This window comes from Lichenostomus cassidix, chromosome 3 (assembly GCF_008360975.1).
Source record: "Lichenostomus cassidix isolate B80296 chromosome 3, HeHo_3.0, whole genome shotgun sequence".
In the NCBI taxonomy this organism is placed as follows: Eukaryota; Metazoa; Chordata; class Aves; order Passeriformes; family Meliphagidae; genus Lichenostomus; species Lichenostomus cassidix.
Window position 1 is genome coordinate 4,394,947 of NC_139483.1, and position 20,770 is coordinate 4,415,716.

The window sequence follows — 20,770 nt, forward strand, 5'->3', positions numbered from 1 at the left end:
CATCCTGACCTCCTTCCTTGCCATTTCTTCCCTGTAACAGCCACACGATGCCGAGGGACAGAGGGATGCCCGGGATGTACCCCAACGCCATGCCGCTCGGAGCATATGGCAGCCCCTACGCCAGACCCCTCATGGCAGGGCAGCAGCAGATCCCCAAACTAATGTCAAGTAAGTGGACTCTGCCTCCTGCTTCTCAGAGCCGGGTTGGTCTAAATGTGATCTCTATTTATCTGTTTCACTTACTTATCTGTGGTTAATTGTGATGTGGAAAGAAGCATGTGGGGAATGGGAAGGCAGAACTACCAGACAGGCATCTCAGTTTCAAATTCATCTCCAGAAAGAGAACATTGCCATGGTTTTGGGGAGGTTTTGGGGAGGTTTTCGGGAGCCCAGCAATCCCTGTGCTGCTGTAGCTGTCAAGTCCTGGTGTGTTGTAGGAAACACTCCAAACTGCTCTGTCTGTCCCACATCACTAAAGCTGATCCTGCCAATGAGGTACTTTCCAAGCTCTCATCCTCGTGGCACCCAAGCACCTTGTGCTGAAGAGGCAGCACTCTGCAGGCAAATACCTGCCAGTGCCATCATTTGGTTCAAACTGAGGAGGCTTGGAGCCACTGCTAGATGAGAAATCCCAGTCCATCTGTTGGCCTCAGGAAAACTGTCTGGCACTTTCCTTCACGCGTGCCTCCTTCCCCCTCGGAGTGCCACAGCTGTTCCTGGTCGCTGTTCTGCAGGTGTGCCTGGCAAACCTGAGAGCAATTGGTTGGGCTTTTCTTCCCTCCTGCTTGTGCTGCTTTTTCCACAAGGCAGAGGTTGCTGTCCTGCTGTTGCCTGGTGCAGCAGGGAGAAGAGCCAGGCGGAGCTGCCACACAGAGGCTCTTTCAGCGCAGGGTCGTGTGCCAGCCGCGCTCTCCGGAGCTGCTTCTGGCACTCTGCTTTCACAGGACACTGCAGTGCTGCATGCTGCAAATGTGTTCTCTGGCACTTCACTGGGTTCTGTTTCTCCTCCTCTTCTGCTGAGACACCGATCTGGCTTAGGAGATTAGACTTAAACTCTAATTAACTTCCCATTTGTGCTGACTACGGTGTGAAGTCTTTGCAACTAATTATGGCAGTGCTTGACTTAGAGTCCAGAGATTGTTCCTTTCAGTGCCTCGTTATTTGGGGCCTGAGGACAGCTCGTGTCCATCAGGAGGATGGATCAAAAAGCCTGAGGGCTGGGTTGCTCCCTAGAACCATTCCCAAAATGCATTCTGCTGCCTGGCTGGAGGGCCAGGCCCCAGCCCAGCCATGCGGGACTGTCAACGCTGAGTGAACCATGTGTGTCTCAACTCTTCTTCTACCAGGCAGTCAGACTTGCTTAAGCTCTTGTTAGAAGAACACCCCCAGGTGGCATAGCCGCAGATTTCTGTTGGGATCAGCGTTTTGGATGTTTGCCTGCACTGAGTTCATAACATATCCTGGATTACAGATTGTGTGGGTCTAATGCCAAGCAGACCTGTGAAGATGAGGAGTGTCAGCAACTGCAGTGAGGTTCTTGCCAAGTGGGAACAGTCTACCTGGACAGTGTGTTTGGGAATTCATGAGCACTTGGGCCAATTTCCCCCTGACAACATCTTGCATGGAGTCCCCAAAGGTGTTCCTAGGTCTGGCAGCACAGCCATCTTCTTCCCTTTTGCAGTCACCCCCTTCAGTCCACAAGTGTCTCCATCAAAGTACAGCTACCTTCAGCTAGAAAGTCAAATTAGAAGAAATGGGAAGGCCTCTTGGCCTTGGATAACACAAGGTTCTCTCCTGTGTCCAAGCCCAGTTCATCAGCTGTACCATTGTGACAGAACCACTGTTGTGGCATGGCTGGGCTGGCAAGCATCCAGAACCCACACATTCCTGAAAAACTACAGCTGATATGGTTGCAATCCCCACATTTTGTAGGATTGATGCAGAGCAGCTTTCCATTTGGCACATGGTGTTTTTATCCACATGCTGCAGTAAAATCAGCTTCCAGAAGGGCAACGCGGTCAAGCCAGGAGCCATCTCCTCCTCAAGAGCTGGCTGGGGGTGTTCCTCACCAGTGCTCCCTGATTTGCCTTGGATGTGCCAATTTTGTTGATGAATAATTGTCCGTGCTGATAACTTGGGGAGTCAAGTGCAGGGTGGCAGCGCTCTGGGAATGGCAGGTTTGGCTCCTGCAGCACAGGACATCTGATTTCTGACTTGCGTGGCAGTCAGTAAACTTGTCAATTAGCTGCGTTTGAAAAGTGATTTTGATTAGTGCAATCAGTAAACATAAAATCTCCTCTTTGATTGCCACCCTGATTAGATAAATTGTTACTTGAGGAGCTGCTAGAGAAGGCAGTTTCTTTGGCCTTATAGCTCTAGGAAATGCCTAAGTTTTGCAGCCTAAAGAAAATATTAATTGTCATTCCTTCTCCTATTTTGTACCTTTCTGAAGTGCAATTCGCTGCTCTGGACTCTTTCCCTCCAAGGTTGTTCTGTCAGCCATACAAATGAATAGTAATAGTTTTGATGATGATTTCATTGAAATCTTGCTTAAACTGAGCTGCAGAAAGGTTACAGCAGGAGAGCTGGGTCCTTGCTCACATGGAGAGAAAGGGTCTGGAAACAAGATGTGTTTCTGTGCTCTTGCTGCCTGTGAAACTTGGAAATTATTAGAAATAGAGTAATTTTAGGATAGTTTTGATTGAAAGCTGTGACACTCTGGGGCTGCCCCAAACTTTTTAAATTTTTTAAGCTCTGGTTGAAAAAATTTCTCACTTCCTTCAAAACAGCTCTGTGGGTTCTCTTGCGCTGCCCTCCCCTTGTATTCCAAAACAAACATGGCATTGTGTGGGTGGGGCTTGTTTAGGCATAAAAAAGCTCTTGAGGTTCACAGACTGATCAGTAGGAAAGTGCCACTTGCCCACCTTCAGCCCTGGTCATGCTTCAGGCCAGAAGTTGGTTAGAAAAGAGGGATTGAGGAGCATCCGGTGGTAACTGTGTGTGTGTCTGGGGGGTGTATAGGTTCACAGGCTGATGTCGTTGTGTATAGGTGTAACGCTGAATAAATAACCCTGCACGGGATATAAAAGAATTATGGGCTGGACTGGCTTTGCCCAGCAGGCTCTCAGGCAGAGCAGAGCTACTGGGAATTTATTTTGTGCTCTCTTTGCTGGGGCCTGGGACAGACAATGCAGCCAGAGTTAGGAGAGAGGCACAGACTTATTTTATTTTTCCCCCTTTCCCTTTCCAAGGGAGGCCAAGCTTCCATGTCCTGGCCCTTGGCAGTGTGGCAGGCTGTCCGTGTGCCGGCCATTATCCAGCTGCTGGAACCAGCTGTTGGAATTAGGTCCCACTTGAAGGCCATTGAAAGCCATCAAAGGTGTCAGTGAAACTGGAGCTTTTGATTGACGCTGGCCCCGAGTGCTGGGGGCTGCCTGGGTGCTATTGAGGAGCTGCTGCTTTTATCCTGTTTGCTGACCAGGTTATTTAGAAGGACAACAAGCGTTTAATTGCGGGCCCTGCTAAAGCAATGTTGGTCCTGCCTGGCCCTTTGTGCAGGGCTGGTTTGGGTGGCACAAACAATGGGCGAGTGGGTGGTCTCCTGCACGCCAGTGCTGCCGCTCTGGCCAAGGTTTTCCCCAAAAAGGCTTAATTCAGACTGAGTCCATTAGCTGAGACATCATTAATAGATTTTTATTGGCGTGTTGTCACTGGCCACGGTAACTTTTAAATGCACCTTCACTATCTTTAGTGGTAATGTATTTATATTTTATATTCGTGAGTTCTTTATCTTTTGCATCCTAAATGTAACTATATTTACTTAAACATGAATAAAGCAGAACCATCCACTCTATTCCAAGCTCTGGCCATTGTTTTAGTTGCCTTTATGGAATAGCTTAGCCCAGTCAGAGGGAAACTGGCCCATATTCTGACTTTTACGTCTTTGTTGGTCAAAAACATGGTGTGTAGTGGTAACACAGTGGTGGCTGTGTATTTGAGTGCCCACGTTTTTTATAGACTGATCAATGTACTGGTAAGAAATATAAATATTAAATGGAGTTGTTAGAGTGACAGACAAGCTTTTGCATCTTCCAAAACTGAAGAGGAGACACCTGCGAAGCATCTGAGCACTAACCAACACTCATTCTAGCAATTAAAATCCATGATTCTCTGTTACGAAGCTTACTGGACGTGCTAAAACAAAAAAAGTTGCCTTTTATCAGTTCCCAGCAGGACTCAGTCAGAGTCAGCAGCAGGAACCCACAACTTGAAGTGTGTTTGTGGCACATCCAGTCTGAGCTTTCCTGTTTGGCTTCCCAGAAGCAGCTCTGGGGCAAGCAGAGGAGCAGAGCACAGCAAGCTCTTGAGTTGTACTCACTCTCTCCCTCTCGTTTTGCCATTTTGTTTTGCCCTCCAGATCTTCGACCCCAGGAGTCCTGGCGAGGCCCCACACCCTTGTTCCAGCAGACACCACAAAGGTAAGGCTGGAGGGATGTGAAACATGCCCAGGAGGGTGGATGGGGCTCTGCCAGCCTTCCCGATGTTTGTTTTTCCCTTCTTTGTTTAGAATATTGTGGTTTAAAATTGTTGAAATGATGCTGTACAGCAGGTTTTTTGAGTTAATTAATGTCCATGATTTATTGATGTTTTGAGAGCCCACTACGTGGTGTTCATCCTTTAAAAGGCTCGAGTACTTTGTATTAAAAAAAAAAGGAGGGAAAAACACTTTCCATTAAAACTCAGGCTTCAAAATTAACTTTACTGTTGGTGCTTTGGTACTGTTCTTGGTTCTTTGGCCTTTATCTTATTGAAGCTTTTGAGATACTATGAAATTGAACACAGAGAGCTTAAAACTGCATTAGATTTTGGACAGGCTAAACAAATTTCTTTTTAGGAGGGCTGTGGAGCTTAATGAGGCATAACTAATGGTGTTCCACTTTTATCATTCCTGTGCCGCAGCCGCAGCATTAGCACAGACCAGCCATTGATTCTTGCTACAAACCTCTTGAAGTCCTAATCAGCTTCTTTGGTACAAGTTTTTCAGGCCTGACAAGCCCATTGTAGGGCAGTGTCACTGTAGGTCAGTAGTTATTAGTTGCCACTGAAAACAGTTTCTTTAACTACTTAAGGCTGAACTGAATTAAATGCAGAAGGGACTCAGGGAAGGATTATGGAATCTGCAGCCCAATAAGTGCCATCGAATAGAAGGAATGTGACATGGTTTGATAATCAGGGATGTTTTACATGCATCCTCTCATTGATGGCTTGTGTGTCCTTCAGTGGGGCGGGCTCAATAAACCCAGGCTACCTGTGGCAGCTATGAATAATGACATTTATTTATGTTTACGGAGGAGGGAGAGAAGTTTCTGCTCTCAGGCGCTGCTTTTTTCCCTTGGGTTTACTTGCAAATGTTCACCATTGAAAATATGGTGAGCTCAATAAATATGGGAATTTATTGAGCTCTCCACAGTCACTTTCCATGGCAACCATTTTGATCCCCACTGAAGTAAGCCTGGCTCCCTTGTCCTGTGCCTCATCTGTGTGGAATATTTTAAGGCAAGATTCATTCATAATGCAAACTTTAATATTACTGGGACCATGGGAGCTGCTACTCCCACCCCTTAATTAAATCCAATTTATATACTTTTATTTGTGAAGGACTGCTGCAGGTCTGTCACTTGTCATTGTTTTCTCTTTGTTACACCTTGGAGGGTTATGAAAAGCTCCGGCAGCACTGAGGATAAGTAATTTTGCATGTTCTTGGAAGGTTTTGGATTTGGAGAGCAGATCAAACATGTTTCGAGCTGATGTTTAGTTGCTGTACAGAGGCAAGCAGGGAGACTTAAGCAGAAGGTTAAACACAGACTTGGTGCAGGAACAGATGCTGAACCTGTTTGAGGCATTTTGTGCTTCCCATTCATTCCCTGGGAGCTGTTGGTTCCCCAAACTGCTGTCCCCTTTTGCTGCTGCAGCTCCAGGTGCTCCTGTGTAGGATTTCTTGCTTTTAAATCTAGTGATGCACCTTGGTGTGCAGCAGTGAAACTGAATTTTGGTGTCTCTTCCCCCTGTCCTGACACTCCTGGGCAGAGATCCTTTCATGCTCTTGAGCCAGTCCAGACTTTATAGAGGGAGATTTGCTACCTGGCTAATGGAAATATATCATCTGGTTAAGCAAATCTTTTTGCTTAATTGTTCATAGAAGAGATTTCCAAAGTGGCTGAGGTGTGAGCACAGGAATGTTTTCCTGAGTAAATTCTCCTGAATGTGTTTAAGTTGATGTAACTCTGGGTAGTGCAAGTGGGTAATTCTGCCAGCCTGAGCTCCTGGGGTGTTCTAAGTGGCACAATTCTATTTTTTTTTCTTGGTTACAGCTTTGCTGTGTAGAAATCTCCACCCTCAGGGAATTTAAATCACCAATCAATGCCCCAACAAAGCAGTGATGTTAGTGGTGTTGTGTTTAATTTGTTAAATATCCTAACTTTTCACCAAACAGTTTAAGTAGTTTAAACTCTATGCCAAATAAATATTAATGCTAAAAGAAATTTGTCAGACTTCCCCATTCCAGGCATGGAGCAAGTGCTGGCCTGTGACCCTCAGTCATATTTATCACCAGCACTTGTTGTAGAGGCAGAATAGAATGATTGTTAATGGAAGTCCTAGAGCTGGGGCTACCTAGGTAATTCCCAGTAGATTTCCTTGTGACTGAGCCATGTATTCTTCCTGCAGAGTCTGCTGTTTTCTAGGAATCATGAGGGGGAAAAAAGTTAATTCTCAAAATGTTTAATCAAAAGGAGTAAATAGGAACAAAATATGAACTTAGTTCATGCCAAGTATGAACTTAGAATGTTGCTTTTGAGTGTTTAGTCCACACAAATGTAGTGTAGCAGGTAAACCTGGAATGCAGTGCTCCTGCTCTCTGCTGTCCCCATCCCAAATCTGGGGTGCAGTGCTGTGCTCTCCGCTGTCCCCATCCCAAACCTGGGGTGCACTGCTGTGCTCTCTGCTGTCCCCATCCCAACCTGGGGTGCACTGCTGTGCTCTCTGCTGTCCCCATCCCAACCTGGGGTGCACTGCTCCTGCTCTCTGCTGTCCCCATCCCAAACCTGGGGTGCACTGCTCCTGCTCTCTGCTGTCCCCATCCCAAATCTGGGGTGCAGTGCTCCTGCTCTCTGCTGTCCCCATCCCAACCTGGGGTGCACTGCTGTGCTCTCTGCTGTCCCCATCCCAACCTGGGGTGCAGTGCTCTTGCTCTCTGCTGTCCCCATCCCAAACCTGGGGTGCACTGCTGTGCTCTCTGCTGTCCCCATCTCCCTCCAGGCTGGCCCCGCTCTGCTCAGCCAAGCCCCTCTTCAGCAGGGGTCAGGAATGATTAACTGTCTCCACTCTCCACGTTTTTCCTTCACAACATCATATTGTCCTGCAGAACCCACCTGCTCTGAATCCTTTAAGGAATTGTCCCTCACCCGTGCTCAGCTCTAACAACCAGATCACGCCTTAAAAATATTTCCCTAAGTATTTTTAATCAAGCGATATTGGACGTGTTCTACCTGTTGCTTTCTAATTGTCACGTGTAACGGGCACTCAAAGGAAATGAAAACATTTCTTGCTGTGGGTAATCTGGGCTGGCAAACTGGGCCATAATGGATGTTGGATCTGCGTTCCCATATAAACTGTACACCAAATGTCAGTCAGCCCGTGCCAATTAGTGCTTATGTTGCTAGGTCACCGTGGTCAATTGAAAACGGCATCAATAGAACTTGAAAAGGTTTCTTCCCGATCAGACCTCCTGACATATTGAGCAGAATAATGGATGGGAAAAAGCAGCCAAGGCCTCTACCCTAGATTCCCATTGCTCGCCGTAAGAATTCATTTGCAACCTGCAATTAACTGGGAAGAATGGGCTCCCAGAAAGAGTCTGGGCCTTCAGAGAAGAAAGCCCGCGGCTCCCGTGTGGCACATGTTTACTCTGGGGTGCCGGGGAACCTTTGGGATCGGGATCGGCAAACCTGCCTCGGGAATAAAAGGTGCACGGAAGCCTTCCAGGGAATTGGAAAAAGCTGCTGTGTGCAGCTGAGTTTGCTGCTCGTGGCAGTGCAGCTTTCATGCTGTGATGAAGGAAGCAGTCAGCAAAGGTGGCCTTTAGGAGGATTTGGGAAGTTATTCCCTGCTCCTGGTTTCTCTCTAGCACTTGGCCGTCCATGCTCAGCCCTGGGACAAATCCAGGTGTGGTTCTGTGCTGTGGGACTCTCTCCAGCAGCCAAGGCCACACTGCAGTGTTTTTTCCTTGCACAGGACTGCTGGAGCTGCTCCTCTCCTGGCCTGGAACCGCATGCTGCAATCCCCAAATCAGTTCCAGCCGGCTCAGTACCAGGGGCTGGGACACATGGGATACCCACAGAGACCTGAGGACCGCATGGACAGGGGCAGACAGGTAAGAGAGCAGGGGTGGAACACCAACCCCACTTGGTTCATGGTGTGTGGCTGTGGAGAGGGAGCGTGGCGTTCCTGAGCTGGTTTTAGTGTGTCACTGTGTCACCACACATGGGTGGGTGACCTCCCAGCCTTGTCTGGCCACTCTGGGTGTTCCCCTGGCATGAGGCCTGTGCCAGGACTGCGCCACCAGTGTTCACTAGCACCCATCAAACATGATGTGTGTCCTGAGTCCCACACTTCCTGCAGCCTGAGCAAACCAGTCTTCCTCTTCCATAAGGAAATCCGCCCACTGTACCTTTTGGGTTTTCCCCAGCGTGTTTAAAATGCAGATTCTTACAACTTCCCCAGTTTCTCCCCTCAAGTGTTTATTGGCTTTCTCAGTGCTGAAAAAGTACTTAATGCAAATGTTGGATTCTTGTGGCCAGAGGAATAAACGTGGAAATAGCTCTGTGTGGTTAAATGGAAACAAGCAAACGTGAGGGGAGAACCTCAGCCAAAATTACAGGTGACTTGGGCAGCAGTTCATGAAAATGCCACAGAGGGAGAATGCTGCTTGAAAGCAGCAGGTGGCTTTGCTTAGGGAATTTTTGGGGGTGTGTGATCCCAGCAAAACATGATCTGCATATTTTGTTGTACCAGAACTCCGGGTGTTTACACTGCTAAACACTCAGTGAAAATAAATTCCAGATATCTAGATAAAACGCTCAGCTCAGCTGCTGTTTGGGGAGCTCAGAACTGTGGGAAGGTTCCTAAGCAGTACCAGGGAAGAGGAGGGTGACAGCCCCACTGCCCCATCCATTATCTGGAGGTTAAGGCACAAACTGTTGGAAATGTGCCTTCTGCTGAGGCTTGATTCAGCCCAGGACAAGTCACTTTTTAGTCACTCCTAGGTTTAATTTTATTCCTCCCAGCCTGCCCACCTCCCCAGTACCAGATGTGTTATATGGCACAGCACCAGTACAAATCCTGCCAGCACTGGTTTTGACTGGAAGCAGAGCTCTACAATGTGAGTTATAATCACAGGGAAATAGTGGGGCTTGAACCTTGGCCCCAGTCCTCGGTGGTGCTTTAAAATATATTTTAAATTTGGATGAGGTGCATTGATAGGATCAGATTTCAAAAATCTTGTGTTTAGTGCAACACAGGTTTACCCGAAAGCCCAGAGCCAGAGGAATAAATGCCTGATTGCACTAATCCATGTGCTCCTGGGGAAAAATCAGTGCAGGATCTTTGTCCCCTGGAGTCTGGGCAGGGTTTAATTAGTCTGGGAAATGGACACTTGAAAAGATCTGTCTGCCACGGCACACCCTGCTCTGCCTTCATCCCGGGCAGGATACACTTGCTAAAGGAATCTGTGCTTGGAGCAGTTCATGCCCAGCCTTAAACCTTGGTGTCCAAGAGCTGGAATTGTGAGGGGGAGTGGGAATAGCCTCCCAAGAGGGTTTGCAATGAGTGCCCAGGGAGGGTATCCCTCTTAGTTCCTGCTTGGAAAGCTGCCTGGGAGCCTTGTGGACATCCACAGCCTGGGTCATGGTGTGGTCTTGCCCAAAATAGAATTCTGCTGGCACTGGCCAGGACCCATCTGCTGATGCAGGAAACATTGAAACCCAGATGTGAAACCCTTTTATTTTTCTACACATACAGGATGGGTCCATGGTTAAAGACAAATCTTTCATCACCAGTAAATTTGCTTCCTTAAAAAATTCCCTTTGCAGTTGTGCTGCAACTATTTATCTCCCATTTAATTTCAAATTTTTATTGCCTTTTTCTGCTGTTGTTACTTTCAAATGAACTTTCAGATGTCATTATTTCCTCGGGGCTGGAGTGAAATGAGAAGGTACCTGAAAGGGTTTAGGGTGCCAACCTAATCATTGAATCCGGCCTTGCTGCCTGAAAATTTCAAAGCTTTAAAGCCTTGAAAAGGGATTCAAGTGGAAGTGGTGACACGTAGCAGCATAAATAATTATCTTTGGGCCCTTTCACCTCTGAATTCTTTTTTTACAGCGTACAGAACGTGGTCTGAAGAGGTTAATAAACGCGCTGCCGCAGAGTGCTTACAAAATTAATGCAGCTGCCATGGATCTGGGGGGCTCCCTGGGAGTGGGGCTTTGCTGCCTTCCAGTTCTCCCAGAGAACCAAAGAATAAACTTGATGGGCTGGTGCAGGTGTTGGGCATTTTTATTCCAGCCTGGAGCAACACACAACGGAGTGTCCGGATCCGTGCCTGGTGGGGCTCTCTCAGACCTCCGCTTTGTCCTTCACTGCTGCTGGTTTTCAACGAATTTTTAAGGGATGTAGCCAAGTTGTTTCCTTTTTTTAATTGCTTTAATCAAACCTGGAAACAAACCTTCGCTGCTGGAGCCTCCCTGGCAGGTTTGTTCTGGGCTCCACGGTTTCCGTGGTTATCTCTGCCGCCGTGGGCCGGGATAAAGGTGGATTTCTCTTTTAAAGGAAGGAGAGGAAGGCCCTTTTTCCCTCCACACCAAAAAAATAACTGCATAAGGAGCAAAGAAAGCTTATAGCTGGTGTTGGTGCATCCCGTTTAATTAACTTGCTGGTCTCTGCAATATACCAGGTTTGGAAATAATTTTAAACGCTTCAGGGGGCCTCTGTGAATTTTTTTTTCGCTGGATACTTGAGGTACCAAAAGCCTTAATTTAAGTACAAATATACATCTAATTTGGAGTCATTTCCAAAGCGGGATTTGGATCTTTTTGACCTCTTATTAAAGCAAATGAGTGCTGGAAAACACTGCTTCTGCAACAAATACAGCTTTAGTTTTTCCTTCAACTACTTTTGTGCAAAAATACAAGTACTGAGTGTGAGCTGCCATACGGATCGGTGTCTGTCCCAGCCTCCACCATTTGTCCCTTTGCTGCAGACAGAGCACGGCAGAGGTGTCACAGGGGAAGTCCCTTGCCCATGGCGCTGGCTGGGGGTGGATTTATTTGGGATTCTGAAGCCGGTGCCTTGCAACTCTGCTCTGCTCCAGGGGGGTCCAGCCCCAGCCGCTGTTTTTGGGAGACTCCAGAGATGGATGAGGGATGCTCAGCCTGTTCCGTGTGGCGCCTTGAGCGCGCCCCACTTGTTTACTTGTGCTGCTAATCCCAAAAATAAATGCTTGCTTTTGTTTGTTTGTTTGCAGGCATACGGCCCCGGGAGGCCCTACCCGCTCCCACCTCCTGCAGGAAGGTACAGCTGGAATTAGCTTCTGCCTCCTATTTTTATTTTTATTTTTTTTTAATATGGAAAACGTCCAGATTTTTTGCTTTTGTTCTTTTTATTATTTGTTGGGGGAGGTAGGGGGAAATTAAGTTGTTAAGCACCATCCCTGTAGTTTTTAAACGGATGACTGTTTTAAATGTGCACATTTCTTACGGACCTGATGATGCTGATGAATTTTTGGGAGGGACTGGGAAATAGCGGATTGCAGCTTGGCCATCGGACGAGGTGGGAGTGCTGTTTATGGAATCTTTACGTCTCCAAGCTGTGCCGAGTGCTGCCTGCCACTCTGAACTCCAAACATCCTCTACTCCACACACAAGAGCCTGAAAACAGACACGGAGTCAGAAAGAATGCCCAGAAATGGGATTTTATGAACTCCTGGGGCAGACCCAGCAGGCAGCCGGTGGCACTGAAAGGCACAGCCCTGGCTGCTCCTTGTCAAATGCTTCCTTCAGTTTCCCACAGCAAAGGGATTTATTGGACTTCGAAGTAAAACATTTCAACTTTGACTATGGTGTGCCTGTTTCTGACAACGGTTTTGTCGTGGCATAACCAGGCACGGGGATGTGGATTTGTCTGATACTTAATTTAAAATAACTGCGAAGGGGAGAGATTCCATTCGTTTTTAGAACTCTTTCTAGGGATTTTCTGTGTGAGTGTACCAAATCGGTAAATATTTTTATTTGCTTTATAAAGTGGCTTTTGAAATTCTGAGCAGTGGTGTGTGGCTGATTTCCAACCCCCTCCAGAGCCTGTTTGCATCTTTTTTACCTGTGTGCACACATTTCTGTTGATTTATTGGAAAATAATTCCACCCAGCCTCTACGCTGGTGTTTAAAATCTTTTTTTAATAAAAAAATTAAAAAAAAAAAAAAAAAAAAGAGGGGAGCATCCAGTTCAGCTTTCCCTTTGGACTTTTCCATTAAATCCAGGTATTGTGTAAATCAGTAAAGTTCCCAGCCCTGCTCTCCCGAGTCCCCTTCCCTCCAACCATCCAGGTGTTAATCACCAGCAACGAGGGAGAAGCCCAGACAGCCCTGTGTAACCTTGGAAGGAAGAAATCATCAACCTGGATTCATTATTTTCAAGTGATTGAGGGTGGAGCAGAGTCCTTCATTGTGATGCAGTGTTCCCGGGGCTGGGAGCCGCCAAACCCTCCACACGGCCTTCTCCCTCGGCCAGGAAAAGACTGGGGGCTCAAAAGGAGCCACTTTGCTTTTCCAGTAGGACAAAACCAGCAGTGAGGGTGAGTTTTCATGGGAAAACCCTGGAGGAAGGAGTGGGGTGGGTCGGCTCCATGCCGAAGGTGGATAGACCCGGGGTGCTGGTGGCTTTGTCCCTCACTGCCGTTTTTTGGGGCATGAAAACAAGTCTGGATAAACGTGCTGGGGGGCTGCTGTAGGAAAGGCTTGTCCCTGCAGGTTCCCCTTTGCCCAACTCCTGCCCTCCTCACGGTCTGATCCCGAGGGGAGCCAGCCTGGGCCCTGGGAGCTGCGCTGCCCACTCGGACCCTTGGAGCGATGCTCGGAGCAGCACGCAGGCCGAGGGGCTTCGTTTCCTCAGCTCCATGGCACAGCGCTGGGCTGCAGGACCTGAGTGGGGAGCATCACCCCTCCCTGGGCTCTGCTTCAGCTGCCTGTGGGTCTGGGGGTCACCCTGGGACAGCATCCCTGCCCCGTGGAGCTCCTGAAGCTGTTCTACCTACAGATACAATTTTTTTCCAAGTTACTGAGCCTGATGTATTTCCTCGGATTTAACAGAATTTGAGGGGGAAATCACTTGCAAGGCTGGGGTCAGTCCCACCCCAGACACCGAGCCGCTCCCTGCAGGAGCCAGAGAGAAGAAATTCTCCCTCATGGAAAGGGGAGGGAGCCGTGAGGGTCCCCGTGTGGCACCTGCCAGGAGGGGAAGGGAGTCTCTGCCGTTTGCCGCCCAGAAGAACTGTGGGAACCCCCGTCCCCTCCAGGGCCCTGCATGGACCTTGGGAAGGAGTCGGGGAGCAGGTCCGTGGTCTTGCAGAGACCAAAATCCCGATTTTCCACCTCAGAATCGTTCCTACTATGGCACAGCTGGGAGCGGAGTGGGCCCCCGGTGCCACCCGGGGTTCAGCGGGTTCCCCAAGGATGAGGGAGCCTGGCAGAGGTGGGGGGCCGTGGAATTAAATCCCTGCCAGTCAAGAGGGAAGCGGAAAAAGGGATTTTTGAGGTTGTCCCTCCGCCGGTGCACGGAGAACGAAGCAGCCGACTTGTGAGAACAAGGCTTTCTTTTATTGTTTACAATAAAATTAAAATAAAAAAATAAAAATAAAAGGAAGAAAAGAAAGAAAAATTGCCGGAAAGTCCCGACGAGTGTTTCCTGATGTGCGGGACTTCCTCGGGAAGCGGCGCAGGGATAAACCCCGCTCCGGCGTGGCGCATCCTCTGGCCCCGGCTGCTGCGGGGCCCGATCCCGGCGGGAAGCGGGGTCCAGCCCCGGGAATCCCCGGGCTCTCCGTCACCTCCGCAGGTCTCGGAGCTCGTCGGGAGCGGAGCGAACGGCCGGGGGCTGCGGCGGTTCCGCGGGACGTGCGCCCCGTCCGCGCGCGGACCTTCATTAACTGGGCGATATTTAATAACAACAACGAGAAGAACGAGGTTTTCCCCTTAAATCTGAGCACCGGAGCTCCAGAGCTCTTCTGCCGCGGCTCCCGCCTCGAGCTGCGACTCCATTTACCTCCGATGGGGATAAGAACGGAATCGCACTTCGGGGCACCCCCCTGAAATTAATTCTACCGAGATAAGTTGCGCTTCAGAAGGTTTATTGGGGCGTTCCGCGGGACTGTCGCGGTACACGCCGGGGCTCCCGGGCTCCGCTGCCACCGGAGAGCGGGGCCGGGCCGGGAGCGGAGCCCCGCGCTGCCCCCGCCCCGTCGGGAGGAGCCCTCGGGCGGCTCGCAGGCGGACGGGACATGGAGCCGCGAACACGCGTGCACGCAAACACACACACCCCACGCACGCTCACACACAAGCACTCGGGGTGCCGTCGGGGCCGTTTGTCCAAAAACCGGAGAGACTTAAAAAAAACTCGAGGGGAGGCCGGGAGGGGACCGGGGATGGGGCGGCCGTCGGCGATCCCCGCGGGCACCGGGCCGCGCCGGGGCGGCCGTCGGGGCCGGGAGCGTCCGGTGCCGGAGGAGCGGGGCTGTCGGGGGGACGCGCGGGACGCACCGATTACCACGTCCTGCCGTAGAGCAGGTTGGGGCTGACCATGCCGCCGTTGTAGTCGACGCCGGCCGAGTCCAGGGGGGCCAGGGGGGCCACGGGGCCGTGCAGGGCCGGCGGACTGGGCGACAGCTCCTCCAGGTCGGCCGCCTGCCCCAGCGAGCCGGGGTGCGGATGCGCGGCGGGGGCGGCGGGCGCGGCGGCGGGGGGAGCGGCGGCGGCTTGCCCGGGGCCCGGGGTGCCGCTGCCCGGCGGCGGGCAGGGCTTGCCGTCCTTCACCAGCACGGGCACGGCCACGCGGCGCGGCGAGGGCTGCTGGCAGAGGCCGCCGCCGCTGCCGCCGTCGGGGTGCAACTGCTGGGCGGCCGCCTTGTCCTTGGCCTGGCGCTTCATCTTGTAGCGGTGGTTCTGGAACCAGATCTTCACCTGCGTGGGGGTGAGGTGGATCAGGCTGGCCAGGTGCTCCCGCTCCGGCGCCGACAGGTACTTCTGCTGTTTGAAGCGCCGCTCCAGCTCGTAGACCTGCGCCTGGGAGAAGAGCACCCTCCTCTTCCTCCGCGGGGCCGCGTGCAGCGGCACGATGGCCTTGGCGCCCTCGGCGATGCCGCTCAGGCCGCCCATCCCGGCCACGTTCATCCCCGCCGACGGGCCCATGAACCTGGAGACTGAGCGGGACGGGAGCCTCAGCGCCGGCGGCCGCCCCGTCGGGGCCGCGGCTCCCCCCGCCCGGCCGCCCCCGTCCGCCCCCCGCGCCCGCACTTACTGCTGGAGTAGCGGGGGTCGCCGCCGGGCCCGTACCAGCCGCCGCCCGCCGCCGCACCGCCCCGCATCCCCTCGGGGTAGGCGGGCAGCTCGCCCACGTTGCCCAGCCCGCCGTTGCAGTAGCCCCCGACGGCGCCGTGCGGGAACTGCGAGACGCCGTGGGGCATGTGGTAGGCGGCCGCGCCCGCGGGGACGTGCTGCGGGACGGTGGCGGCGGCGGGGGGCACTGGCGCCTGGCGGTAGGGCCCGAGGGGCGCGCCCAGCCCGCCCGCCCCGTCCATGCCGCCGAACTTCTTGTAGCTCTCCTCCATCGGGCTGAGGATGTCGGTGACCGAGAAGGGCGTCGTGTGCTTGGGGCTCAGCGACATGGCGCGGCGGGGCGGGACGCGACGGGGCGGGCCGGGCCGGGCCGGGCGCTGCCGCCGGCACCGGCGAGCCGTCCGCGGCGGCGGCCACCAGCCCCGGGCGCCGGTAGCTCGCCGGTTCTTTTAGCCCGGCGCCGGGTTTACGCCAGACGCGGGGGGGCGGAGCGGCGGCGGGCGGCCCCGGCCCCTCCCCGCCTCCCGCCGCCCCCCGGCCCCGGCCCCCTCCTCCCGGCCATTGTCCTGCGCTCGCCCGACGGCTCTTAAGCCCGGCCACCCCGGGGCAGCGCCGGAGCGGCTCCGAGCGGCCCCGGCCCCGCCGCCCTCGCCCGTAAGTACCTGCCCGTTTCCCCGATCCCCTCCCCACGCTGCGCGGCGACCCCCGGGCAAAGCGTCCCGGGGCGGCGCGGCGGCCCCGGCCCCGACGGCAGGCGCCGGGCAACCCTCTCGCCTCTCCCGGCCAGTCCCCGGGGTTGCGCGGCTCCTGCCCGGCCCCCCGGAGCCGCTGCCGCGGGGTGCGGAGCCGCCGGGGACCCCCGCGACACCGGGGCCCCTTTAGGGCCGATGCTTCGTTTGCGGTCGTGTTTTGGGGTTTTTTTTAGTCGTCGTTCGTTTATTCGTTGGTTCGGTCACAACGAAAGGAGCCCCGCAGCCGCTTCGCGGGGCGCGGGGAGCGCGTCCCGCAGCCGGCCCGGCCCCCGCCCGCGGGTTAGGGCTGCCCCGGGACCCCGCGCCCCCGGGCCGCTCCCGGGGGCGCTGAGCAGGATCTCTGCCGGGCTGAGAGGACGGAGTGCAGCCAGACCCCGCGGCCAAACCTTTCCCCGGCTCCCCTGGGCCGGCCACCGCCGCGACGGGGCGAGATGCGCTAGGTGCGCACCCGGGCCGTGCGGGGACACCCGCGGGGCTGCGCATTCCCCGCGAACGGATAAAACTCGGTGCGTGCCATGAGCAGCACCCGCACCTCCCTCCCGGGCCGGCAGCCGCTCCCGGGCTGCTCCCGGCGTTCGCTCCCCGGCCGCCCCCCGGACCCGCTCTTCGAGGCCAGGGGTGTCCCGCGCTCTCCAGACCGGAACTTTCCCTTCTCAAACTCCTTCTTTTCCCTGATTTCTTGGGATTTTTCGGGAGGCAAAGTACCTGCAGCTCTGTGGTGTTTATTTAAAATAAATGATAAAAGATCAGAGCGAGGACAGTTCTGCTTTTTAAAATTTGTGGTCCCCGCTGGAAGTCTGAGACTGCTGACACCCCTGCCCCACAGGGTGGGACCCTCTGCCCCTCAGGGCACCTGGGGAGGGACACAGCTCTGTCCCTGGGCTCAGGCCCCCAGCAGAGCTGCCAGTGCCCACCCGTGTCCCCTCTGGTGCTGGTGTACCAGTGAGCTGTTGAGCAGTGTCTGAGCCCAGCTCTTCCTTCAGCACAGTCCTCCTCCTCCTCCTCGGATAAATGGATGGATGGATGGATGGATGGATAGATGGATGGATAGATGGATGGATGGATGGAAGCGCCTCTTCTAAGCAGCTTCTAGGCTGCTCCTAGGGGTGTAGGGATGATTCCCTGCAAGCCACAGGGGCAGTTTGGGATCTCACCGAGGCCTCGGTGCTGCTTTGGCGACAAACCAGACAGAAATAAGGCAAAGAGCTGAGTGGGACTAGTCCCGTTTGTGTCAGACCAGCCTTGTAACCCGGGATTTTGGGATGTGGCACAAGTGGTTTGTAGGGATTCAGGTAACAGATACCTGCAACCTCTGCTTCCACACCAGGGCCTCGAATTGGGAACTCTGTGCACAGGGACTGAAATCCAGTGCATGTGCTGCAGGCCAGCCGGGGGGAAAAGGGCCCCGAACACCACAGCTGCAACCAAACTCCTGCTGGCAGAGCTGGGATGAGGAGCATGTGGATCTTGCCTGGTGACAGGGCTGGGACAGGCTCTTGAGGGCTGGGGCAGGTCCCTGGGGCTGAGCCGGGTCCCTGCCCGCTGGGACAGCCCTTGCCCCTATCCTGGGGGCGGAGGCATCCCTGCATCCCCTCCCGGATCCCAAAGGGAAGCACAGCCCGGAGGGAGCTGGTAGAAATGCAGCCAATGGAATCCCCCATGGCTGTTTTGCACTGAAAATGCCCCGGGGTTTTTCCCCCATCGGTAAAATGATGTTTTGGATAAAAAGTGTAACAGTACAGTGAAGGTTTTTGCCTTTCCCAAACTTCTCTGGGATGGAGCCTTTTGGTTGGGTCAGCATCAAACACTGAAGGACTGAGGTGGTTTTTCCTTTTGCTGTTTGGCTCTGGCAGAAGCCCAGCGTGCTCCTTTGTTCCACTTCAAGGAACTGGGTTTTCTGTGGGAAAGAGGTTTCGTTTCGTTAGTGGGCGTAAAGAAAATCATGCTGATGTGGTAAATACCTCACCGAAAAAAAAGGCCCAATTTGCAACCCTGCCCGCTTACAGAATGTGTGTTTTTCTAACCTCCATCACCTGGAGGTGCCACACAAAACTGGACAGTACCCTTCCCTATCCTGGAAAGATCAAACCGCACATTTCAAGTGATGTAGTTTAAAAGCAAAGGAAAAAAAAAAAAAGACGTAGAAAATGCAACAGCAAAGACTCAAGAAGCCAAACTCTTGGGTTTTAATTTTTGGGGGTTATTTTCCCTGCTCCCTGATTACCCCCATTCCACAGAAGGTCGCCCGTATCCCGGGCTGTGCAGATGTTATTTCCAGGAGTGCAGATGTTATTTCCCAGCCCGGCTTGTCTCCCTGATAATAATGACACATTTGGGGCTCATTTCCACACATAAGTTGTCCTTGGCTGAGTGAGCCCCTGCCTGTCACAGCGGAGGTGTTGACCTCGGCGAGCCACAATTGACACGGAGATGGAGGCTGATTTTTGGGGGGGCGTTTTTCAATAATCCAGTATAAATGCTAATATCTTTCTCGCCCCAAAAGCGATGGTTTCCTCTAAATAATCAGCGATAGCCTCTCTCTGCACGGCGGCAGCGCCGTGGTGGCAGTTTGCCTCGATTCAGCTCTCACCAATAATTTGCGGAGATTAAAAGGGGCTCGGAAACGGAGGCTTAAGGAATTGCTTTCTGAAGACGTCGCGAGATTGGAAAAGGAACCCGGGGTTTCCAGCGCACTCTAAAACCATTTCCACGTAAAGCCCGGAATTAGGAGTTTGAAGTGGCACTAAATGGGCTGCTCGCAGGCAAAGCGAGAAATTAACCCGGCTCAGGGACACTGCCGCTCCCTTTCCAGGGGAAATCGAGCCCTTCGGGAGGAACTGCGGGCTGGGGCTTGGCTCCGGGGGTCAGTGCTGGTGGCAGGAATGCCACCAGGAATACCTGGCAGGAATGCCCGGTGGTGGGACGGCTGCACTAGGAGAGAGGTCTCTAGTGTTAGATTTGGGGTGTTGCTGACCCTAAAGCCAGGCTTAAGGTGATGTTACTCTCCCTGTCCACACTCAGGCTTCCCTGTCCTTCTTTACCTGATGGTAACTGTCATGGCATTATGTTTATCCTTGTCCTGTAGGTTTTCCTTATGCTGTTTTTTGGGATAAAACCCCTGGCAAAAAACATACTGGCCTCACACACCCTTCCCTGGAATTCCTGCTTGCTGGATGGATGTGTGTTCCCATGTGGCGCTTTCCTGGGCTGAAATCCCCTCTGTGGAAGGGAATGTTTCCATCCATCACAATCCCAGGTAAAGGTCTTGTGCCCTCAGTTCCAGCTGGGAAAAGTTTCTGGGAAGAGAAAGGTGTGCGGATGGGAGCAGAGCTGGCTCCAGTGTGAGCAGCAGGGAAGTGAAACATCCCAGACCTGCTTTTAAGGTTTTCCTGATTATTGAGGCAGCAGAAAATATTCCAGTGCTGCCTGATACTCCTGTGGCATCTCCTCCAGCTCTTCCTCGGATAGCAGAATGTAAATATTTCTCTGGCAAGGCAGCACTCCATGCCCGGATCCCTGATCCTTGATTCATGATCCTTGATTCCTGATCCCTGATCCCTGATCCCTGCCTCATTCCCTCCTGGCAGCAGCATGTGCCGCCGGCTCCTTTGTGCTGGGCCCGCTGCCCCAGCTCCCTTTGTTGGGACTGTGTTTTCATTCCATATTGTTTTCCTGGTTTGATTAGTGGGAACAACAAGGCTGGCTTCCCCTGTCGCTGCAGTGTGGGTGAGGGAACGCCAGGAAAATCTGGGCTCCTGAGTTATTCCCAGGTTCTGTCGCTGGTTAAAATTCCCTCTTAGTGTGTGTTGCCTACCTTTGGGATGGGAGCCCTTTCACGTGGCACACGGATGTTTTTCCATGGGCTGTGCCTGGCCTGGGCTGTGCTTGGCACGGGTAGAGGGGTCACCATGGAATTCCGGACTGGTTTGGGATCAAAGGGACCTAAAGGACTGTCGTGTTTCAGTGGGCAGGGATGCCAGCACTAGATCTGGGTGCCAGAGTCAGAGCAATATTCTGTGTACAGTTAGAAGTAACTGTAGTGACTCAGAGCCCTGGGAGAGGGAAAATCCCCTCTTTTGGAGGAAAAATCCATCCCTCTTTCCTGTGCAACCCTGGGGAGCAGGGTCATGTCTGATGGGTGCAGGACATGAGAGGGGAATAGGGAATGTGTCATTTTCCAGGGATGTGGAGGGCCAGAGAATGTGGTTCAGGGGGCTTTGCTCATTGGTGGTGCAGCTGTGGGTGTGAAATGGGGATCAGCTGGGATTTAGGGATGTTTAGGATTTAGGGATCCCCCTGCCAGTGGCAGCTGAGGAGCAGCTTCAGGGCTTGCTCCCTGTCCCTGGAGCAGAAGGAACC

At 52.9% G+C, this 20,770-nt stretch overlaps 2 protein-coding genes across 3 annotated transcripts in view; one reads left to right on the top strand and one right to left on the bottom strand.

Moving 5' to 3' along the window:
• XRN2 (5'-3' exoribonuclease 2) overlaps positions 1 to 12,372 on the top strand; it is a 33,524-nt gene extending 21,152 nt beyond the window's left edge. Inside the window, exons 27-30 of the mRNA XM_085054092.1 lie at positions 41 to 168; positions 4,418 to 4,478; positions 8,293 to 8,431; positions 11,579 to 12,372. Of these exons, the coding sequence (XP_084910218.1) occupies positions 41 to 168; positions 4,418 to 4,478; positions 8,293 to 8,431; positions 11,579 to 11,641 (391 nt within the window). The 3' untranslated portion in view covers positions 11,642 to 12,372. The remainder of the gene's footprint in view (positions 1 to 40; positions 169 to 4,417; positions 4,479 to 8,292; positions 8,432 to 11,578) is intronic.
• Positions 12,373 to 14,867: 2,495 nt separating this feature from the next.
• NKX2-4 (NK2 homeobox 4) lies at positions 14,868 to 15,988 on the bottom strand. Of its 2 annotated transcripts, XM_085057387.1 has the most exons (3): positions 15,622 to 15,988; positions 15,051 to 15,523; positions 14,868 to 15,008 (listed from the first exon to the last, which is right to left on the bottom strand). In XM_085057387.1, the coding sequence occupies exons 1-3, from the start codon at positions 15,986 to 15,988 to the stop codon at positions 14,868 to 14,870; spliced, it is 981 nt and encodes a 326-aa protein (XP_084913513.1). The 2 variants fall into 2 exon arrangements, with proteins under 2 accessions (XP_084913513.1, XP_084913512.1); XM_085057386.1 differs by having other exon boundaries at positions 14,868 to 15,523.
• Positions 15,989 to 20,770: the final 4,782 nt, after the last annotated feature.

Bases quoted from the DNA above. Each gene is read 5' to 3' on its own strand.
- NKX2-4 (XM_085057386.1), bottom strand. From the start codon at position 15,988: ATGTCGCTGAGCCCCAAGCACACGACGCCCTTCTCGGTCACCGACATC. The intron at 15,524-15,621 runs GTAAGTGCGGGC...CGTCCCGCTCAG, and splicing joins CGACCCCCGCTACTCCAGCA to TCTCCAGGTTCATGGGCCCG.